The following is a 21,256-nucleotide window of genomic DNA, read 5'->3' as shown; positions in this document are numbered from 1 at the left end:
GTTTTAGTTTTGCTGTTTTAAATCTCCTTGTCAATGTGTAAGAAGTGAGAAAAGATGTCCCTAACTTGACAGTAATCCTTTGAAGTCTTTCAGACCCATCATGTTCTTCCTGTCTGTGTTGCAAATACAGACTCAAAAGGTTCAATCAGACACAGTTTGGAAAGCTGTTTTACTCTCTGAAGGTCTGTTGCTGTGTCACTGATTGTCATCAAGAATTGCTAAAAATGTTAAAACAGACCAGTTTTTTAGAAAGGGGTGGAATCTACAAATAGTGTTTTGAACAGATGAAGAATTAGGATCATTCTTGTGGAGCCAATAGAAGAAAGCACTCTTAGAAGCCTGATACAAAAGTCTCAGAAACTGATTAGGAAGACTGAATGGGGGACTGATCCATCATTCTGCTTTTTTCTACCTGCTGGTTTTTAAAGGATATTCTAAGGAGACTGCTGCAATACTTGAATGTCCTTTGCTGACCACAGTCACCGTCCATGTTAAGTTGCTCCTTTTGCTCCAAAGTGTTTCAAAATTTCTTACTATTTTAGTTAAAACAGAAAGAAAAATATGATGCTGCCTTCTGGTATCACATAAGCATCCTGATATTTTATGGTTGTTTCCTTTTCTGAAAACATTTACAATTTTAACTTGTTGCTATACATGGAGGTGCTTTGCAACCTTTTTTAAAATGCATTTTTGTTTAGAGTTTGTGCAGCTTAGGAGCAAACTTCCAGCTTCTTAGCTGGGCTCTCTGAGCAGCTCTTTGATATGCAGTAGATTTCCATTCAGAGATGCATCTTTATTTTTGCTTTCCTTCATTTTTCTGATTTTTGTGTATTTTGATCCTAACCAAGACTTTTTACACCTGTTGTAGGTTGTGATGATTTTGAAAAGATGTTTACTTTCTTGAATATACCACTTCAAACATATTTCACATGTGTTAACCTGCTTTTTTTTTTTTTTTTCCCTTCTGGTAATTCATAGGGTTTTGTGATAGAAGCTCGGAAAATGACTTGATGCTTCCCAACAGGACAGTTTTAAGCCAAAGCAGTTCACCCTCGACTTTTATAGACAGCTGGCAAGTGCCAGACACGTTAAAGTATGTTGGAGAAGACAGGCATCAGGAAACTAATTGCTCAGTCATGGACTGCTCAGAGTGCTTAAGAATGGTGTTGAACCAGACCTTCAGCAGCTGTCACCCTTATGTATGTTAACTATTTCAAAGCTTACATTTTGAGAGAGCTGCAGTTCAGATATAATTTTGTATGCTTGGTAATTTCACTAATGTGAGGCTGCATGCAACCATGTCTGTTGAATGAAATGTATATATTTGTGTGTGCTTGCAGTTGCAAGGTAAAAGCAATTGAAGAGTATGGCAGCTTGATAGGAGAGTTGCAATAAACAATATGCAGAATTTCACCTCTGTTAGTTTTGACATACCATGTAATTCATAAACCAGTCACTGATAATTCAACTGTATCAATAAGATGTAGAAAAACATAAAATAATTTAGGATTTAATTAATCCTTAAGCCTTCAGTAATTTAAAAAGTCCAAAATTGCAATAGGTAATCTGAGAACCTGCATTCTCAAAGGCTCTAGAGACAGAGTTCCAGCTTTGAGATGTGAGAGGGCAGAACAGACCCTTGAAATCAAGCCTAAAGCAAATAACAGACTCCTGGTGTACAAATAAATTATTTGTGGACATATGAGTACATTTACCATTTGACCTTTTATATACAGCTAATTTTGATGAAGAGGAGACCAAAAATAGGTAAAAATGTACACATAAGAAGGAACAAAGTAATAGTGTCTTCTACTAGAAAAAACTGTATTACCTCTTGCCATGGCACTTATAACAGATGAAACGAAGGAGTATAATCATGTCAATGTTCAGGAAGTTTTACTTTTAAATACTAGTGAGTTATCTTTGTACACTAATGAAGGCTTACCATGAGCCAAGAACTCTTGACTTCTTTGTAGTGGATATTTTTAAAGGTCAGGCTTTCCTAGCCAGCATAGCCTCTATGAAGTTGCCAACTCTGTTTTTTTTTCCCTTTGTTAGATTCCACCTGAGCAATTCTGTGATATATGGGCTCGAGACATTGAGTACATTCAAAATCCATGTGTTTCACTAGCTGCCTATGTGGCAATGTGCAACAAATTCAATATTTGCATAGAGTGGAGGAGCTCTGATTACTGCCGTGAGTATTCTGCATGTATGCCCACCTCTGTTTTTAGACAAAATTTACCTAATTTAAGAGTTATAATAAAGTTGAGAATACCAATGCTTCTTGAGTCTTCATGTACTTTGATGCTGCTGCAGAAAGCTGTGCCTTTGGAGATGGGATTAGGGAAATGAAACACCTTTGAGATTAGATGGAGCGTAAGGGGTAAAACCTGAGATCTTAGTGCATCCTGGCAGCAGAATTCTCCCACAGCAACACTAAAATGTAAGGCCAGATGGGATCTGTAGCTGGATCACAGCATCTCCTTATACTGTCCATGGACACCTAGGAAAAGCCCCCTTCAGTGATAACATAAGGAGGTCTGTGGTTTTGAGCTAATTTTTTTTTTAATTCTTCAGTTCGTATGAATTTTGTTAGCAATAACTGTTTAAAGGAGCTCTTACAAAATATAGCTGTAAATATGTATTCTATCCATCTTGAAGGGACACATCACACTTATTTTTATACCAGACTGATGCCTTTTCTTTGGCAAGTTATTTAGATTACTCATTCTGAGCACTCTATGATTGATCTGTGTAGTATTTGAAAATGTTTTTGAAGTTTGAATTATTTTGTGTCAACACTGTTGCATGGTTTGTAGCTCTGCTGACAAAATGCAAACTGAAGCTTGATGAAAATGTTATTACAAGAAAAGAAGTAGAAGTGCTTGCAGATTCCTTATGTTTTAATTTGTTATGTAGGTAATTGGTCTGTGGTGCTTCAGGCTGGTAGATCCAACTCAATTTGTGAGCACAGGAAGTTGACAAGAGGACAGTAATGTGTTCTCTTAGTGTTGCCTCATGAATTACAACTTGAACAATGTCTGATGTATTTATTTCCTTCCCAGCCTTCCCTTGCTCTGAAAACTTCTCCTACCAGCCTTGCATAGCTGCCTGTGAGGTTCCAGAGAGTTGTGAGAGTAAAGAGGTGGCTCCTCTGGGCTCAGACTCCTGCTCCGTGCTGACAGAAGGCTGTGTCTGTGCCGGAGGGACCCTCCTTCACCGGACTCATACTGCTGTCTGTATTCCTGAAGAAAAATGTGGTATATTTGGATGTGATTTTATTCTCTATTATCTCTGAAAGTTGGTGGTCATGCACTTCATTATTCACAAGTTGAGTTCTGGTTTGGCGTTGTGTGCGTTCTGAATATGTCATTCATTTGAGGATTCTAGATATCCAGTAAACATTAAATGTGCAGGTGAGCTAGCAGGGGTTGTCCTTGTGATGCACAATTTTGCTCACTTTCTCTCTGCTGGAGGATGCTCTTCAAAGTCTCTGCTAAAGCTTATGTATTCAATTATTGTAAGCATGTTAGTCTTGGGCTCCTTTTCACCCAAACCCTTTGCCAAGGGTCCAACCTTTTGATACCCATTCAAATGACATGCAGCAGTGGTTAATTACACATTTTCAATAATAATGTGTGTATCCTGCCAGCATTCGTGTTTATTTTCATTGCAATTCTGCCTCACCACACCAAATAATGGACCAATTCTTCTCCCTAACAACGTGAACCTTAAAGAATCAGTTTCTGATAAATCAGACTGCTAAAGCACTGTAAATTGATAATAGTTTTGATATTTGTGAAATACAAAAGTAACTTCTTTTCAGATTGTTACTTTAAAAATGAAAGATTGGATTGGGATTTTAAGTGACTGGCCTTGCAGTGGAGACACGAAACAAATGGGAGGTCTGGACCTTCTGGAAGGTGTTGAGTGTCTTGCTTTCCTGTATAAACTCAGTCACAGACTGTCTCCTCATTCATTTTTTTGTGGGGTGATGGACATAATCAAGCCTTTAAAACTCTGCAATCTTTATGCTTCATAGATCCAATCCGTGATGGAAAAAATGGTGATCAAAATAGGAATTCAAAAGGAATTTTAAACACTCTGTTTTCTGTTGTCCCTGATGTAGCTTGTACAGACAGCTCAGGAGCCCCTCATGCCGTGGGTGAGATCTGGAGAACTTCTTTGAGCGGATGCTGTATGCAAAAATGTGTTGACAGTGAGACCATAATCCCAGTGGAGCACAACTGCTCAGAGATCCACCATTCAGAGTGTCAGCGATTTGCAGAAGTGGCCTTGCTTGTTCCTGATGATCAGACATGCTGTCCTCAGAAGATCTGTAGTAAGTATTCCTTCATGAATACTGCCCACTGGAATAGGCAGACGTCCCTTCTCTGAGGTTTGCTCTCCTCCTACACATGCTACTTTCAAAGAAAATGGGAATTGCTTTGGTTTGAATTTGCAGATTATGTAGAAAACTGTAGAAGTTGTTTGGCTCAATGTCCAGTAGGTTTTGGGGTAGAGGATAGGAAGAGGACTGAAATAGCACTGTGTTTATTTGAATATGAATTGTGTTTCCATCACATTTAGAGATTACTGTTTCATCTTTAATATTCAAATACAAACAAATGATCTGGATAATTCTGAGTAAAAGGAAATCAATGATTGTTTATCTAATTTATAAAGTGAGCAGTAAAAATTGATAGAATTTTTTTTTTCCCACTTAATTTTTGCTTAGCTTAGAATGTTTCATAAAGAAACTGCAAGCAATTTTCATGTTTTGACCACCTGGTATGGTGTTGCAGTGAGTTTTCCAGAGGAGGTTTGGTTTTTTAATTCTCACAGTGACTCAGCTCTAGTTTATCATTGCAAATGATGAGCACCTCTGAATCCTGCCTCATGGGAGTTTTTTTGTTGCTCCACTATGTTTTTCATATGCCTATAATTTGGAGTTTTGGGGTATCTAACTGCAAAAACTGCTTGCCACTGCTCCACCCAACCTATTAATGCATGGTTTAGAAGGTGCTTATTCTCTTTTTTTTCCTTTATGTGACAGTTTGTAATCAGAGTCTCTGTGAACTCCTAATCCCTGAGTGTAGCAGCATGGAGAAATTGGTCACCTACTACAGTGAGGAATCCTGTTGTCCCAGCTACGTTTGTGGTAGGTTTCTTTTGAAAGGCAAAGTGCACTCTGTAAAAGACATTCAGTAAACTAAATAGATGGACTCAGAAGGATAAGGGTAGTGTAGGTACCATTGTTGGTATGGCCATTTACAAAATTCACTTTTGTCTATACCTTGGGGTTGGTCTGTGCCTCTGTTTGAGCAGATGTGATGCAATTTTGTGTTAAATGATCAGGCAAGGTCTTGGGATACCAGGTAAAAGCTTTTCTAAAGCAGCTTGTAGCACCTCTTTACTCCACACTGCCTTTCCTTGGGATATAGCATAACAAAGGAGGAATGCTGGGCTTCATCTGAGGGAATATATGTTTCCCTTTTTTCAGAATGTGATCCAGAAAAATGTGAGCAATTGGAGCAGATGCCAAGCTGTCAGCATGATCAAACACTAATTGCTGCTCGGGTGGAGAATACCTGCTGCATTTCCTATATATGTGGTACAGTAGCCTGACTGGTTGAGGTTGAGTGTGGTTTTGCATATGCAATTATGTCTATTATTTTCTTGCCAATTAAGACTCTTTGTATTTTAGGTCCCCCAACATAGCTTGAAAATTGTTAAAAAATTGACATTAATTTTCTAAAATATGCCAACAACTTAAAATTAATTTAATTTAATTTTCCAAAAGTGCCAACAACCATCAAGTCACAGAACGGCTTTGTGCAACTGAGTAGTATTCCTTGGTCAAGTAAAGGAGTTTTGGTGGATAGAGGAATTCAGAGCTTTTGACATTGCCCATATACAGTGTGAACTAGATATACAAATATTTTAGCTGAAAGAAGACTGAAGTTATATAGGCTTTTTATAATAGACTTTTATTCCCTGTATCCTGCTGTCTCAGCTATGCCTGATCTTAATTAATGCCAAATATCCCATATTAGAGTATTATGCATATTTATTATTATTTATTTATTATTTATTTTTATTTATTTATTCTTTTGGGGTTTGGCTTTAATGACTTAATTCAATAATAAAATTGCACTTTTACCCTTAGTATATGAGCTCCAATCTTACATGCAGTTGCTTTCTGTTGGATAATAATCTGATAATGAGGTGCTGTTGAGTTTGTTTTATTTTTGAACAGATATCTGGGAAGGGAAGCACCTTCCACATGCAAAAATTTGTGTTAATTTGAAATGGGAATTACAATTCTGTTATTTACAGTAATCAGATTGTTTGATCATATGTTAACAATGGGCAGCATTTGGCTCCTCTCACCATCTGCAGAGTCCCTTTTTGACTCCTTTTTTATTAAATGAGTCTTTGCAGTGTACATATTGAAAAGTTCCTGTTGTGGTTGTCATGTGTTCAAGTGGGAGGATAACACTGGGATCATGGGAGATGCATTTTATTGAAGATTGGAGATTCCTGAAAAAAAACAACAGCAGGAGAGAAGACGTAGAAAAATATTTCATAACAGGGGAAGGAGAGAAAATTATGTTTGCTCACAAAAAATGTATTAATTCTTTACAGCAGGAAACAAAGGAAAGAGGGGCAAGTTGCACTGAAAATTAACCTTTTGTATAGGGTCTATAAGCAGTGAATGCAGAGCACCTCTGCTCTCTTTAATATGAGTCTGGGACAAGCTTATAGCAAATCTTCTAGGCAGTAGTAAAATTTCTTCCAATTTTTTAGATTTAAATAATTGTTTTCTCCAGCATGTGGGGCTTGCTCAGATCAAATTCCCAAATGTCAAGAAGGAGAAGTTCTCATTGTGGATGGCAACACTACTGGCAGGTGTTGCCCTACATACCAGTGCAGTAAGTTTGACCTGATTTTAGTATTTTAAATAACGGAGAACATGAGAAATTTTGTGGTGTGGACATTCAGTGTCAAAGTAGTGGATTAGAGATACAAGCCTAAGCAAGCTATTAGCCCTGAACTAATAACCTTTACTTTTAAAACTTCATTTGTGTTGTAAAGCATTTTCTGATGTCTGTATCATGAAATATCCAGATTTTAATAATTTTATATTTCCAGAATTTGAGGCCTGAAACTACAAGTGAGTAGTTTCAGACCTCAAACTCTGGGTATTTTAAATTATTTAAATATTTGTCTAGAGTATTTTGTACTCCATACTGTTATCAGTCAAAGATGTTATCCAAGTGTATTTATTGTAAGTAATTTACTATATCTTGATTAGTATTTCCACTCATCTAAAAGTGACAACACTGTGTTTATTGTTCTTTCTTTCCTTTGATTTCAGTCTGTGAAGTCCATCGTTGTCCTGAATTCAGGTGCATGTTGGGCATGTCCCTGGTGGAGGTGTGGAGCCCGGAGAAGTGCTGCCCCTTCCGGACATGTGGTAAAATCACTGATTTTCACCAAAGCTGCCTTAGACAACGAGAGCTGACAGCAGCTCTGGCCCCTTGGTTTCAGCCAGCTACACCACTGTGAGCTACTCACAAGCAAATGATACAGAAAAGTCACTTCATGTTGCAGAACCTCCTAATCTGCCTGTTTTGCTTTTCTTGCATCCTGTAGAATTTATCTGTCCAAAATGGGTTATTTACAATCTTGAAACTTCTAAGAGTTACTGTATGGGGTTTGCTGAAGTGAGTGGCACTGTATGGGGTTTGCTGACTCTTATATCTGGAATTTTTATTCTCCATTGCTCTGTTGTAAGCAAATGGCATATAAATGGCTAACCTACTGTTTCTGTTGTATTTTGTTTCAGAATGTGCATGTGAAACAATCCCCAAACCTCAGTGCAAACTGGTATGAAATTTATCTTGTCACTATTCTTTTAATAATTTCTTAATAAATCTCTTTATCAGTATCTGAATAATAGTTTTATCTGTGAAATATGAAATGGCTCAGCTTTTAAAAATTTCTTTAGAGTAAGATATATACAGTTTTAAGAAGCCACCTTAGTCTAAATACCTTGCAGTACTCAACAGCCCTGATATTTCCCAAGCTTTTTATTATCATATTCTGCCCCAGTATATTAGTAGAGCAGGACTGCTTTCATGTACACAGAATATAAAATTCAGGATAAAATTTTTGGGTTTAAAGTGTTGACTGAATGCTTTCAAGCATCACAGTTAATATTATTTGTTATGGTGAATATGTTAACATGCATCATGCACTCAGGCTGCTGACTAAGCAGAACCTTCAAGAGATACTGCTACTCAAATTCTGCAGGAAAGTTGTTTGAAAGAAAGAGATCATACAAATAAGAAAATCTACTGTTGTTTCATGTCTAATTTTTTGTTTCTGTTTTTATACCTGTAGGGGCAGAAACTTCAGATAGACGAACTGTTTCAGAACAGTACAGAAAATGTCTGCAACTGTGTGAAGTACAAATGTGGTAAGTCAGAAAATAATTTAATTCAAAGAAATAGCCTTTCAAGTGCTAAGGGAAATCAGGAATTAAAAATCAGGCACTCACTTTGAACATGGCACTGAAGAGGACAGGATCAATTTACTTAATTCACAAATAGTGCTAACATTCCTCTGTGTCCACTGTAATTAGTGGGGATAAATAGACATTTCTCAGGTACATTTCTTATCCTGAAGTAGTCTTCCAAAATAAAACAGTTGAAGAAGCCTGCACTGTCACTTGGGTGCAGATAATAGAATATTATATATTTAGTTTTCATGCATGACTATATTTGACAAGATTTGGTGACTGCAGTTAAACATTAGTTTACTATTAATGATTTGTTTGAAAATGCCTAAAAAAGGTAGAGAAGCTTTTTCCATTCCTGTTTCACCATTTGGAACACTTTTAGTGGAGTTTTGATGCCCAGCTGATAGTCCTGAGAATGCTGTTTGTGTTTTCTTGCAGTGAGAGACAAAGTTTGCCTGAGTAATGAGAGAGGTGTGCTGCTTCCTGGGCAGAGGATTGTGGAACACAGTGCAGATGGCATTTGCCATATTTCCTATTGTACAAATGTGGTTGATCCCTCCACTAAATACTACAAAATAAACACATCTTCCATAGACTGTGCTGTCAAGTGCAAAGCCGTAAGGAATTCAGAAATTTAAACCTGTGTATTGTGTCCATTGGCCTGAATTACTTCCTGATGGGTTTTGTTGAGTAGATGAAAGTCATAGAGCAAGTTGGAAAGAGTAATTGGGATATCTCCCTTTAATGATGTGCTACAACAATTCTGATGGAAGTTTGAAAGGTCTCCCTCCCTCCATTGTTTTCTCTGCTGCATAAATCTTACATAAATTAAAGTACATAGTGAATGCATCCTTGGATTCATGGCATGTTGCCTCCTTGCATCCCTGCAGAGCTTCAGCTGCATTATGTGCAAACTGGTACAAATTCCTGGCAGACATTAGCTGAATAAGAATTAGAAAAAAAAATTATGAATAGAAGAAGAATTTTAAATGCAGTGAAAACAGCTTTATAAAATAAGCAAATGTTACATTGTCTTTTTACACAATAAAATACATTACCATGGGAGTATTATACAATATTTTTTTCTCATTTTATAACTACTTAATGGCTAATGTGTAAAAAGTTAAGATTTCAGTGGTTCTTGAAGTAAGCTGTCACATCTGAAAATGGTAGAAAGACCAGTTAATTCTCTCAGATTTGGGATTCCTCCCCTTTTGCTTCAATTAAGATTAAATGTGTTTTATAAAAGCCTCATGGGTGTGCAGTGCCAATGTAAGCCATGTGGTTTTGGAAGTTATTTTAAAAATATCCCTAGAATCAGATACCTGAAAAAAATCTGCCTATTACAGTAGTAAACATTGAGCTGCAAGATGATTTCATACAAGGAGTAATCTATTTGATTTTGGCAGAACCAAGTCTATCAGCCTCCAAAAGATTTAACAACTTGCTGTGGTAGCTGCAAGAACTTGTCTTGTCTCCACACTTTCAGCAATGGTACAGTTACCAGTTTTAAGGTGAGTTTGGGTATTTTATTCCCTCCAAATATTTAGAAGTAAGCAAAAATCACAAAATATTGTACACAAAAAATGTGCAGAAAAGAGCTTTATTTGGCCAAATACTAAGAATAGTTTTGTGTGTAAACGATATTAATTTCTTGGAAAGTCAACCATGTAACTGTCAACAAAAATTAAAGGATTCTGATATGTATGAGAGAATTACCATCAACTTGATTATTTTAGAACCTGCTTAGCATTATGTATTTTTTATTAGATTTTCAAATGCGGTACTTAAAGAGAATGTACATCTAAATTATATTTTGCTGTATTACTGTTGATTCAAGCAAGATCTCATTCAATGAAATTTTTAAATTAATGCTTAAAATACTGGTTTTGCTGAATAAAGTTTCTGTTTTAAATTTTTTGATAGCCCGGCGCTGTTTGGATTTCAAGCTGCATCAGATATGAATGCACCAACACAGCAATAGGCCCAGTTCTGGTGTCCTCTGCAGTTGGATGCCCACCCTTTAATGAAACTGAATGTGTCAAGGTCAGTGTACAAGACACTGTTTGCATTCTAGGTGTGATTTACGTTTGCATGAAAAGATTTCGTTCTGAAAAAAGGTATTTTTTCCTCAAGAAGGGAGAAACTACTAATTTTTGTAATGCCTGTATTTTTTGCCAGATATTTAAGGTAAAAGGTATAACCACACACCAGACTACTGTGCCACCAGGCTGCTGAGTTATAGAGCTGGACACTCCTCTTCTGATTCTTAGAATATTTATTTTAATTGGAGTTTGTAATATCAAACTAGTCCTGATACAACTGTCTGAACTTGGATGCTTTTCTGGGCTGAACCTTCTCTTTCTAACATTTTTAATGCATAGCAATGTGATTCAGCATAATAATCAAAAGCATTGAATAAAAGGAAAGTCTGGCTATCAGGAGCATCTTTTCTGCAGTGACACATAAGGTTTTATGAACTAGTTTCAGAGCAAGAACAAACGTTCTATTTGAATATGCAAAACGAGATTATTCTAAGTGCCAGGAAATGGAGGCAAGGAGAATTCTCTTACTGCTCTCTGTAGTTCTACATTTACATGTGGATAGAAAGGTACTCTCCTTGGTGGATGATGTCACACAAGCAGGGAGCAGTACTGCAGGAACTGAGTGGCTTTGGGTCTTCCTCACAAATAGCAGTGGGTTGGCTCGTCAGAACTGTCTCAGCTGTGCAGCCAAACCTTCACCCATTCACCAGTGTTGCATTTGCCTGAACAATGATGGCAGACCTTTATCTGAGAGATATTTCTAATAGTGCAGATACATGGGAATGAATGCTTGAAAACAAACAAGTTTTTCCTCTTTATTTTCTCTCTTGGTCAGGTTGGAGGCTATGTTGTGCCATTCTTAGAAGGATGCTGCAAAACATGTAAGTGATTATTGACAATTCCTGCCTCACGAGACTCTGATCTGTTACCTTATGAATAAAGTGGATTATTTCCCATATGAAAGCTTGATTCACATCTCAAAGGCTGTGCTTTCCCCAGGTTTACTCATGTGCATAACACTGAAAATAGTGGAGTTAAATCAAAAGAAAACACTTTAATATGGAAACATTTACTCCACTGATAGTGATTGTAGCTGGTCAGGTCACTGAAATTCCTACCTCAACTATTTTGTAGTTCTTGTGTAAAACTCCTCAAAATTTTAGGTACTGCATTAAGTAAAATAAAAGGTACTGTATTTTAGAAGGCACCTTAAAACTGTGCTTAATCTACATTAATATCTTCATATTTTGTAAAAATGAAGACTGATCTATGTGGTTTGTAAGTTAATTTTGTAGCTAATGAATATAGTAATTAATAGTTCAGAAACCTTCAGGCAGAATCTTTTTAAAGATTCTACAATTTTAAAATTCCCGGTTTCTTGATTATTTGTGAGTGCTAATAAAGATTCTCTGGGGGAAAAAAAAACAGAATAAAAATTCTCTACAGAATAAGTTTGAAAAATATTATGTCTTAATAGAAATCAAGAAAATAGAAATAATTTTCTTTCTTAACACATTGTTATGTAGCTGAAACATTTTGGTTGATCTCACGAAGGCTTTAGGCTGAAGTTTGATACTGTTAGAAGCAACTGAAAAGGCGTTTTTTTATACTGGGCAGTATAATAATATTTAAAAATGCAAAAACTCTGACTTAATTTGCATAAGTGGCTGGAATAGTGACCTGAAAGTGTGGGAGAGAGCTGGAGAGAAGTGCAGTATTTCCTGCTGGGTGGGATGGAGCTTGCACAGCTGTGCCTACCTGACATGGTACCATGTGCTCAGTTACTGCAGTGGGTTACATGCTGCCAGCTGGGAGGTGTATTTTGGTGTTACTGCCTTGTATTACATTTTGTGGGAAAAAGTTTATGGAAACTGTACAAGATTTATCTAGGATTTTTTTCTCTGCTCCCACCATAGAGGCATGATAATATCCAAGTTTTTCCCTCTGGTAGACCTGTGTTTCAAGCACTTGTTCTACCTAGTTCTGTGGCAAGTTCTCCATAGGCACTCTTAGATCAGTTTTTGATTATCAGACATTGCGCTTTAATGCCCTAGCAGCCAAATAAACCAGCTTCAGAACAAATTAGTAGGACAGTTAAACATTCATTAAGGTGTGTTTCAACAGGGCAGAAGATCTTGCTGCTATGCTTAGAGAAAGATTATAACCACACTCCTTAATTGTTAAAGACAAAAGTAAATTAGCCTGGGACATGCCTCACAAGGTAAAATTAGACCCTTGAAGTACCCAGTGACTTCTGAGATGCATTTACAAGTACATTCCTAGAGTTTTGATTTCACACCTGTTTGTGCACAGCACAGAAGCTCTGTGATTCATGTAGTTCATTCTGTCTCCAAGCAAACTGCCATGAGAGCTGTCAGCTAGTTGTTAATTGTAGGAGATGTTTTATGAGAAGGATTATCAGTGTTTTGTTTTCTTTTGAGCTACTTCGCCATTAGAAATGATTGTGATTTTCAATTTCAGTTTTAATTGGTCTTGAAAATGAAGAGCCAGGAGCTCCATCAAAACCTAGAGAGGAAATTACACTATTTCTCTGTTGTAGCCCCAAAGGACATGCTGGACTCAGGATACCAGATTGGCTTGGTTATACCAAGGTAGAGCAGATCCGTCCTGGTTAGCACATGAGGTTAACAATGCAAGCAGTGCCTGGATGTGGTACTCAGCTGCTGGTTCTTCCCTGCCTCAGCAGAGAAGCAGGACCAGGTGACCTCCAGAGGTCTCTTCCAGCCTCAGCCATTCTGTGATCCTGAAATATGCAAACATCTTAAAGTTGAATTCTGTTTTCCAAAATCTAGTAACTCCCAAATGTTTTCATACTACCAGGAAACCCTCTGTAACACGTGCTCTGTTCAATGTGTAATATTCTCACCAGGTTCTTCAGTGTCAGTGCTCCTCCCATTCCCTGTTAGCCCAGTCACTCCTACAGCCTATGCTGGCTGTCACACAGGTACCTTTTCCTGAAATAAGTAGGACCAACCCAAACAGCATCATTGTTGATTTCCAACAATGTACTCCCTGATAGGAGCTCCAGACCTCTCATTACCCAATTATTGCCAAAGCTGCAGTGTAGCACAGCTGCTCATGGTTGCTCAGAGTGGCTCCATTTTGGTTTGTTTCTCACTTTGCACTGTGTGGGCAGTGCATTGTTGTCAGCCAACAATGTACTGTTGGTAGTAAGCACTTGCATAGTCTTTAGCTTGCTGCATGTGTAAAATTGCTATGTTTAAAAGGATAAACTAATTCCATCATGTTTACAGTGCACTAGAACATAGAGACTAATTGCTTTGCTTGTTAAAGCTTGTTATGTCAGCCACATTTTTGCAGATGATGTGTCATAAGGTTTTGCTTCCAGTGCCATGTACAGTAGAAGCAAGTAATTGTTTTCCCATCCATAGTTAGGACAATGTACCGAAAACAGCAAGCCTGTGCTTAGTCCATGAAAATTGGAGATTATCTTTGTTCTTTTTCATAAAGCATGTTAATTCTTTGAATTGTAACATGCTTGTTTTGGCATTTATTTCGTGAAAACAACCCTCCAAATTTCTGTAAGAGAAATGATGCTGACTGTAATTTTTGTACACCACTGAGTGATACATCCTACATTAAACTACACTTCTGACTCCAGGACTACTGAATCAAAATCTGTATTTCTCTTTCATATTGCTGTCACATTAAATGACCACAAGTGTTATGAGTCAACACAAAAACCAAGCAAGGATTTTCAACCATACAAATGGTGCAAGAGAATCTCATTATATTATGACACATATAAAATGCTCCCATGTTTTGGAAGGTTCTTCATGCAAATGTATATTTGTTGTAAAGCTCATTAAAGAGGCATTGGATATTAGAATGCATGCATGGAAATACATTATACATTTGTTTTGTATGAGATACAATGTACTTTCACCATACCCTGGATGAGTCATAGTCACAGCTGCACTGAATTCTCCACCCTACACACCATGTATAATGTAAAAGAAGAAAGAACCATGGAAAGAACTGTGAAAAACACAAAATAACGGTGAGTTGGGTTTTTTTCAAAAACAATTTATTTTTTCCTTCATTTCTCAATTTACTTTTTCCTTAAGCAAACATAATTCAGTGACAGTCAAGCAGTAGCCAGACATTTGTTTGTAGGTTTTTATTTGTTTCCAAGATTTATTGCTCTCCTTTCTGTCATGTTGTAGAAAATTCTGATATGTCTAGAGAGAATATCAGGCTTATATAATTTAAAAAAAAAGCAAGAAAGCCCCCCCCCAAAAAAAAAACTCAATAAAAACCCCCAAATAGACAACATTTAAAATCTATTTCTCTAAGAAGCAGTATTACTAGTTTGACAGGGATTAGAGCAGGGAACTGGACATCGTGCATAAAGATGTAATTAATTTGTGTCACAGTTCAATATTGGGTACTGTTCAAAGTAGTGAATACTTTATTGCCCTTGCTTTTTTGGAGCTAACAGTATTTACCTTTTGTCAACATCTTTGGATTTCTTGGCTCAAAGAAAATGCAGCTCTGTAAGGGGAGAGTCGTTGGGGGCTGCATCATGGTGTGTGAAACAGTGGAAACTCTTCTAATGGAATGGGCTGTTTGTTCTCTTACAGATCTGCAGCCTGATGGGGTTTATCAGCACAGAGAGGATCATCCTCAGGAGATACTGCTCTTCCTGTTCCCTTGCAACTGAACTTTACACCAGACATCTCTGTTTTGCTTCCAATGTTTGGCATTCCCTTGTTAAATTAAATTGAACTCCTCATTTAATTTCATGATTTCTTGTGATCTCTTTTATTTGATCCATGTGCCTTGTAAAAAAAAATAGTGGAAATAATGCTAATGAAAATGAAAATAAAAGTTTCATTTTTTTCACTGGTGTTCTTTGATTTAATGAAAACATACATAAATGTAAAGCCCCTGAAGCCCTATTCTTCATCAGGCTCTATTGTAGGTTCTGTTATGTATTTATTTTAAATTTTGTTTACACCACTGGAATGCAAGTGCTGCTATTAAAGATTGTTGTATTTATTTCACAGAAAATACACTTTAATTTATTAACAAATTTATCTTTTGATAATGATACCATTTTTAGCATTAACATGTTAGAGTAATTAACAAGTCTTTTCACAGAGAGTTTGATCAATTTTACAAAAATTTTTGAAAACAGTAGACTTACTCATAAAAGGCTTCTGAGTGAAGAATAAACCTTTTATAGTTGTTAGTAAAGATAAAAAGTGATTCTTTAATGAATGAAATAATCTTAAAAGTGATTCAATGTGCAGCTAATGTTACTTCACCAAAGTTGTGTATGTGCAGTGATGTACTGGATATTTTCTTCTTTGTGTCTCTTGAATCCATTAAATGGTCAGGAGTGTTCTTGTCTCTGAGATGTTGGAAATTTGAGCTGATATTTTTAAATCTATGCCCATTTTACAGGTAAGGAAGATGGTAAATTCTGTAAGAAGGTGACTGTTAGGATGACCATCCGCAAGAACGACTGCAGGAGTAACACACCAGTAAGTAGAAAGCCATTGTGATGACTTTCTGTAGAAGAGAAAAGTTTTGAGCTGTTAAAAAGAAGGAAGAAAGGGAACTCAGGTTCCACAAGGCCATTGTCTCCATCTCTGTCACAGAGGCAGAGGTTTCTGTGTTTCACAGAGCTGTTTTAACGCTTCCCTACATTCTCAGCAGTCATCTTCTCAATAATAAAAAAAGGAGGCCATTTCTTTTTTTGTGTGCATTTAGGTGCATGCCAATTTAGTCTTATTTCGCTCCATACTGCAGTTATTCGATGCAAATTATCTATTAAAACTGAACCTTGCCCTGATATTCTACAGCTAAAACAACTGCAGATGTGTGTAATTTTTCATCTGCCCAGGGACGGTGTATAAATGCCGACTTCATGAAGAAAGGAATCCTGGGTCCTGAAAGCTTTTTTTAGGCAGCAGCGTGAGCACACTGTGAAATGTGAAGGAAGAATGAGGCACTATCTGTGTGTCTATCAAAGGATTTAGTGTTGGAGGACACCAACCATGTCCTGCTGAGCAGTGAGGCTGAGGGCAGCAGCGAGGGTGCAGACAAACGTCTCGAGTGAGATGTGTAAGAGCGCCTGGAAAAGCTGTAATAAAAGAGAGTAGGGAAACAGCTGTAGCCTCTAAAATGACTCCAAGAGTACATTTAGTAGAGTAAGCTGTTGAGCAGCCAGGAAATTTATTCTCAGTGTTTCATTGAACAGGAACACAAATCCTGACTATTAAATCTGAGAAAAATTATCAGATTCTTAAGCCTATTTGTCTTACAGTCTACATTACACGTTTGGTATCGTTAGTAGTAATTCCCCTCGGCTTTCCAAAGGATTGGTTCTTTTATTCCTCCTTGCTGATACCCAGTATAGCAACATTGCATCAGTGTATCACTGAAATGAATACTGTAGGGAGTTGTGGAAAGAACATTTGATGCTGTGTTCAAGCCAAGGTTGTTATGAATGCTTTAAAATTCAAAACTAAAATTGCTTATTTGTTAAAATAGTGCAAATCTGTTGCTGAAATTGACAGAAAAGTCATATTAACATCAGTAATATTGACATTGAGACCTGTCTGGGCAGTGCACTTCAGAGGTAATTTCCAGAGGTAATGGGATTTCATAAGGGAGTAGAGGAAATACATCCACATTTCTCACTGCTTTGCTGTTGGATTTGGGTGCTCGATGTCCTCAGAATTCCTTGAGAACCCCCAACTCTCCTGCCTGTTCCCATTTGTTAATTGCTGCCTGTGTGTTGCCAGGTGAACATCGTTTCATGTGATGGGAAGTGCCCCTCTGCCAGCATTTACAACTACAACATCAACACCTACGCCAGGTTCTGCAAGTGCTGCAGGGAGCTGGGGCTGCAGAGGAGGACTGTGCAGCTGTACTGCACCAGCAACTCCACCTGGGTCAGCTACTCCATCCAAGAGCCCACTGACTGCTCTTGCCAATGGTCCTAAAAAAAGAGAAAGAAAGCAGCAAGCCCCGCTGCTCACAGCATAATTTTATAGTAGTTTATCTATTAAAAACACAATAGCCAATTCCCTTAATGTCACCAGTTTACTGCAAAAGACCACAAATACATTTGGACTCTCTTAAATTTCTGAAAAGTGCCTTTGCATCATTTGTATTATGATTTGTCTTCATTTTCATTCACAGGGATTGTTTTAAGGGTTCTTGTGATATGTGCCAACATAAAAGGTGATTTACATTAGTGACATCTAAAGAGCAAGAGCACCATCTGTTTTGTTCTGGAAGGCTGATCCACTCTTTGTCAAGCCCCCATTCCAGTTTTACATCATTGCCTGACTTACCTGGCAGCAGGTCACTGTTTTGAAAACATTGTAATTGTTTAGTGTCTTTGAAGAGAAATTCTTTGGACAACATGAGAAGAATTTTCAGTTTAAATCATATTCCTGTTGCTAAGTAGAGCATGTATAAGAAATTCAATGTAGGTTTTTTTTTTTTTTAGTCAGGGAAAAATTCATACTGATACCTGTATGTAACATTCCCTGTGAATAATTTCTGTTTTTCTAGTGTGTTTTATATTGTAGTGAAAAGCATTATGGCAAGCATGTGTTTATGGAACAGATCTGCTGTCTTTAGGCTATCTAGATTAGCCATTAGTCACTTCATCTTTCTGCTAAACAATATGACATAAACTGAAAATACACAGATTTAAAAAGCAAAAACCATTTTATATTCCTTTTTATAGGTATAACTTAAATGAAAATTTTCATCTTATGAAATGAAACCATACTTAAATTGTCTCTTTAGGAGAATGAACATTGTTTAACACTAATTGTAAAGATGTGAAAGTTCATTAGGAAAAAGAAAATGAGGATCATATGTATCTGCCTCAAACTAAAAATTGAAAATCTTTGTCACCTGTATAGTAGATGCAACTTCTTATGGTAAGTGCTTGAAATTCAAAATGCACAATTGTAAGGTTTGAAATTTCAAAAGCAATTTTTTATGAACCTGAAAAAATAAATTTTTTGTAATGAACTAATTATTTTCTTCTATAAGCTGCTGTTACTATTCTCTTCTTCTTTAACAAATGCCACTGAGATTAAGCAAAAATTCAGTAGCTTTTGTTTTGTAGATTAAAATCGTAGATAGCATGCAGTGATAGATTTGAGATCTATGAGTAAACAGATCTCAGCACCCCTCTTTGGAAGCTGCTTGTCTGCAGTAAATCCAAAGAAAAATGCATTGTTAAAATCAATCATGTGAACATTTTTGATTTTGATTTTGTATACTGTACATTTCATTCTTACAATATCTAATAAACAACAGGAAGTCTTATTTTGTTACAATTAATTTTGCTATCATTGCTAGAGCAGCTTACTGCCATGTGATGAAACACACTATACTTAGTAATATTTTTCTTCAGTGGTGTGCATGGGTAATTTCAGGATTTACTGATATCTCAAATAGTACATCAAGGAGAAGACTTGCTCATGGATTTTTAAAAATCTACATATTTTTCTGATTTCATCACAGTTCACTTTCAGCCTCAGAAATGCAAAATTCATCTATGTAATTTTGTTCAAAGCAAAAATTAGAAAACACTTGTTCATCAAACTGTAACAATACAACTTGGACACTGTCAGACTGTTTGTTGTGGAAAAACAGAGGGAAAAGAACATGAATTTCTGCCCATACCCTTTCCATATTTTTTCTAAATTAACCTTCAGTTTGACTGCAATGTGTGTGGACTGTGTTTTGAGTAATTGTTGTGTTGTGATGGTCATCCTTCAGTACCTAGGGCCAAATGTGTCTTTAAGCCCCACCTGCTGTTTGTGCAGTCCCTGATCACTTTGCAGATGATGTTCCTTTTTCAAAGCTGTCTTCTAAGTAACAAGAAAGGACAGAATATGGGAGAAGTCCATCCTTTGGAAATCCAGAGGGAAAAAATGCTGTTCATAAGGCATTGAGCAGAGTTAAATCCTTGACCCCACGTGCTTAAAATTTATGCTTTGGCATTTTCAAAGGAGAAGTTCAACCTTCCTTAGTTTACCAGCTGGCAGATGCCATCCTAGAGGGCTGGAATTAAGAGACATTTCTTTTGCTCTCAGCTGAGATGATGGTTGTGTGAAGTTCCAAATTTCACCACCATGAGGGACAGAACTAGAGCAGGAATTAGGCCAACCAGCATTTTTCCCTGTGCTGCCGTGTGTTCCCTCCTTTTGCCACTTGAGCAGAGAGCTGATTGTTTCTATCAGCTCAAGGCAGTAACTCTGAGAAGCATTTGAGATCCAAACTTTCAGCTCTTGGTTGAAGAGAAAAGTTAATGCAGGCAGAGAGCAGAGAGCTGGCAGTAGTGTGTCTGGTAACCACAACCAAATGCTGCTGCTGCTGCTACTTCAGTAGTAAAATAATAAACATTGTGCTAAGTCCCTACTTCTGCTTTTGCAGATTTAGGCTTATGCTGGGAGAAACAAGGGGAAAGATTCCAACTGCCTCTGACGTGGCAGGGGAAGCTACTTTAATCCTGCCTCCGTGTTAAATTTCTTCACACATCCTCAGCCTGTCTGGGTTTGTTCAAAGCCACCCAGGCCCTTACCTTGTATTTACCTTATAGTGCAATTGCATAAAGCAGCTCAGCTGGAAAAAGGTGTGCTCTATCTGTACTTCCACTTCTTTGGAAGCCAAAGGGACCTCCATGGGAGTTTCATTTGTCCCTTCCATGCTGGAGGTACTTGGGCTGTAACTATGACTGAGTCCTAAACCATTTTATTTTCTTTTTATTAAATCCTTTGCTTGAAATTGACCTGCTTCTTAACATTTCTTTGAAAGTCTCAGAACTTTATTCCACCCCAAGAACCCCGGTCTCCTCGCATGTGTTTGCACGTGTGAAGCTTCTTCACAAAACTGATTCCTAATGTTGGGAGGGAAACATCACAGGCTTGTGTTTCATTAAATCTATGAATTAAGACTTCCTAATGCTAGGGGGTTTCCATCTTTGAATAAAAAGTTTCCTATTTGAGTATGGAAACATTGGTTTGTTGTTACAGTGCTGATTGCCCGTTTTCATCTCATTTAAAAAACATATTTTTTTTGCATTACCTCGAGCAAGCTTACCCAGCCTTGATTCACAGGAAAAGATGAGATTTGGCAGCTGGACTCTTGAATATTATGGATGTTGGCCCTTGAGAAGGACCTTTAAGAAGAAATATAATGATATCAATTGTGTTTTCTAAATGCTCACTCTCTGGGGTTATTAGTACATGATCTGGATTCAGGATAATGGCCTCTTGAGTAATGCTTCCTCTAATTAGTGATAGGGCTGCCTGGTGGTTTGGTAAATTAATCTGAGATATTGGCATTTGCTGGGCTGCAGTTTAATGTGAACTATTAGTCACAAGTTAAATAACTTACACCCCCTCAGATAGCTCTCATGTATGCAGCCCATGAAGTCAGACCAAAATAATTCAAAAAATTTTGCCCTCACTCTTATCTCTGCCCACACCACCATCTCTCTCCCCTGAAAAAGTGGGTAGCTATGAATAATTAAAACAAGGTAACAGCTGCTATGCAGATGGTGATTTTTTGGAAAAATCCCCTTTTAGTGTGATGAAGACATCTAACCTCTTTAGAAATAGCACCTGACAGACTGCCATCCCCTCAGATCTGCTTT

General features: G+C 37.2%; 1 protein-coding gene across 1 annotated transcript in view; it reads left to right on the top strand.

Moving 5' to 3' along the window:
* Positions 1-18,832, top strand: part of OTOG (otogelin) — a 93,289-nt gene extending 74,457 nt beyond the window's left edge. The window contains exons 41-56 of the mRNA XM_071427853.1: positions 979-1,199; positions 2,059-2,197; positions 3,069-3,263; positions 4,133-4,345; positions 5,060-5,164; positions 5,507-5,617; positions 6,837-6,938; positions 7,385-7,483; positions 7,856-7,896; positions 8,413-8,488; positions 8,969-9,147; positions 9,940-10,044; positions 10,457-10,576; positions 11,411-11,456; positions 16,027-16,106; positions 17,373-18,832. Of these exons, the coding sequence (XP_071283954.1) occupies positions 979-1,199; positions 2,059-2,197; positions 3,069-3,263; positions 4,133-4,345; positions 5,060-5,164; positions 5,507-5,617; positions 6,837-6,938; positions 7,385-7,483; positions 7,856-7,896; positions 8,413-8,488; positions 8,969-9,147; positions 9,940-10,044; positions 10,457-10,576; positions 11,411-11,456; positions 16,027-16,106; positions 17,373-17,573 (2,033 nt within the window). The 3' untranslated portion in view covers positions 17,574-18,832. The remainder of the gene's footprint in view (positions 1-978; positions 1,200-2,058; positions 2,198-3,068; positions 3,264-4,132; positions 4,346-5,059; positions 5,165-5,506; positions 5,618-6,836; positions 6,939-7,384; positions 7,484-7,855; positions 7,897-8,412; positions 8,489-8,968; positions 9,148-9,939; positions 10,045-10,456; positions 10,577-11,410; positions 11,457-16,026; positions 16,107-17,372) is intronic.
* Positions 18,833-21,256: the final 2,424 nt, after the last annotated feature.

This window comes from Agelaius tricolor, unplaced genomic scaffold, assembly GCF_023055355.1.
Source record: "Agelaius tricolor isolate 1412-34295 unplaced genomic scaffold, bAgeTri1.0.p SCAF_5, whole genome shotgun sequence".
Lineage (NCBI taxonomy): Eukaryota > Metazoa > Chordata > Aves > Passeriformes > Icteridae > Agelaius > Agelaius tricolor.
Note: the sequence above shows the minus strand (reverse complement) of the source record. Positions and strands in the feature narration are given on the sequence as shown.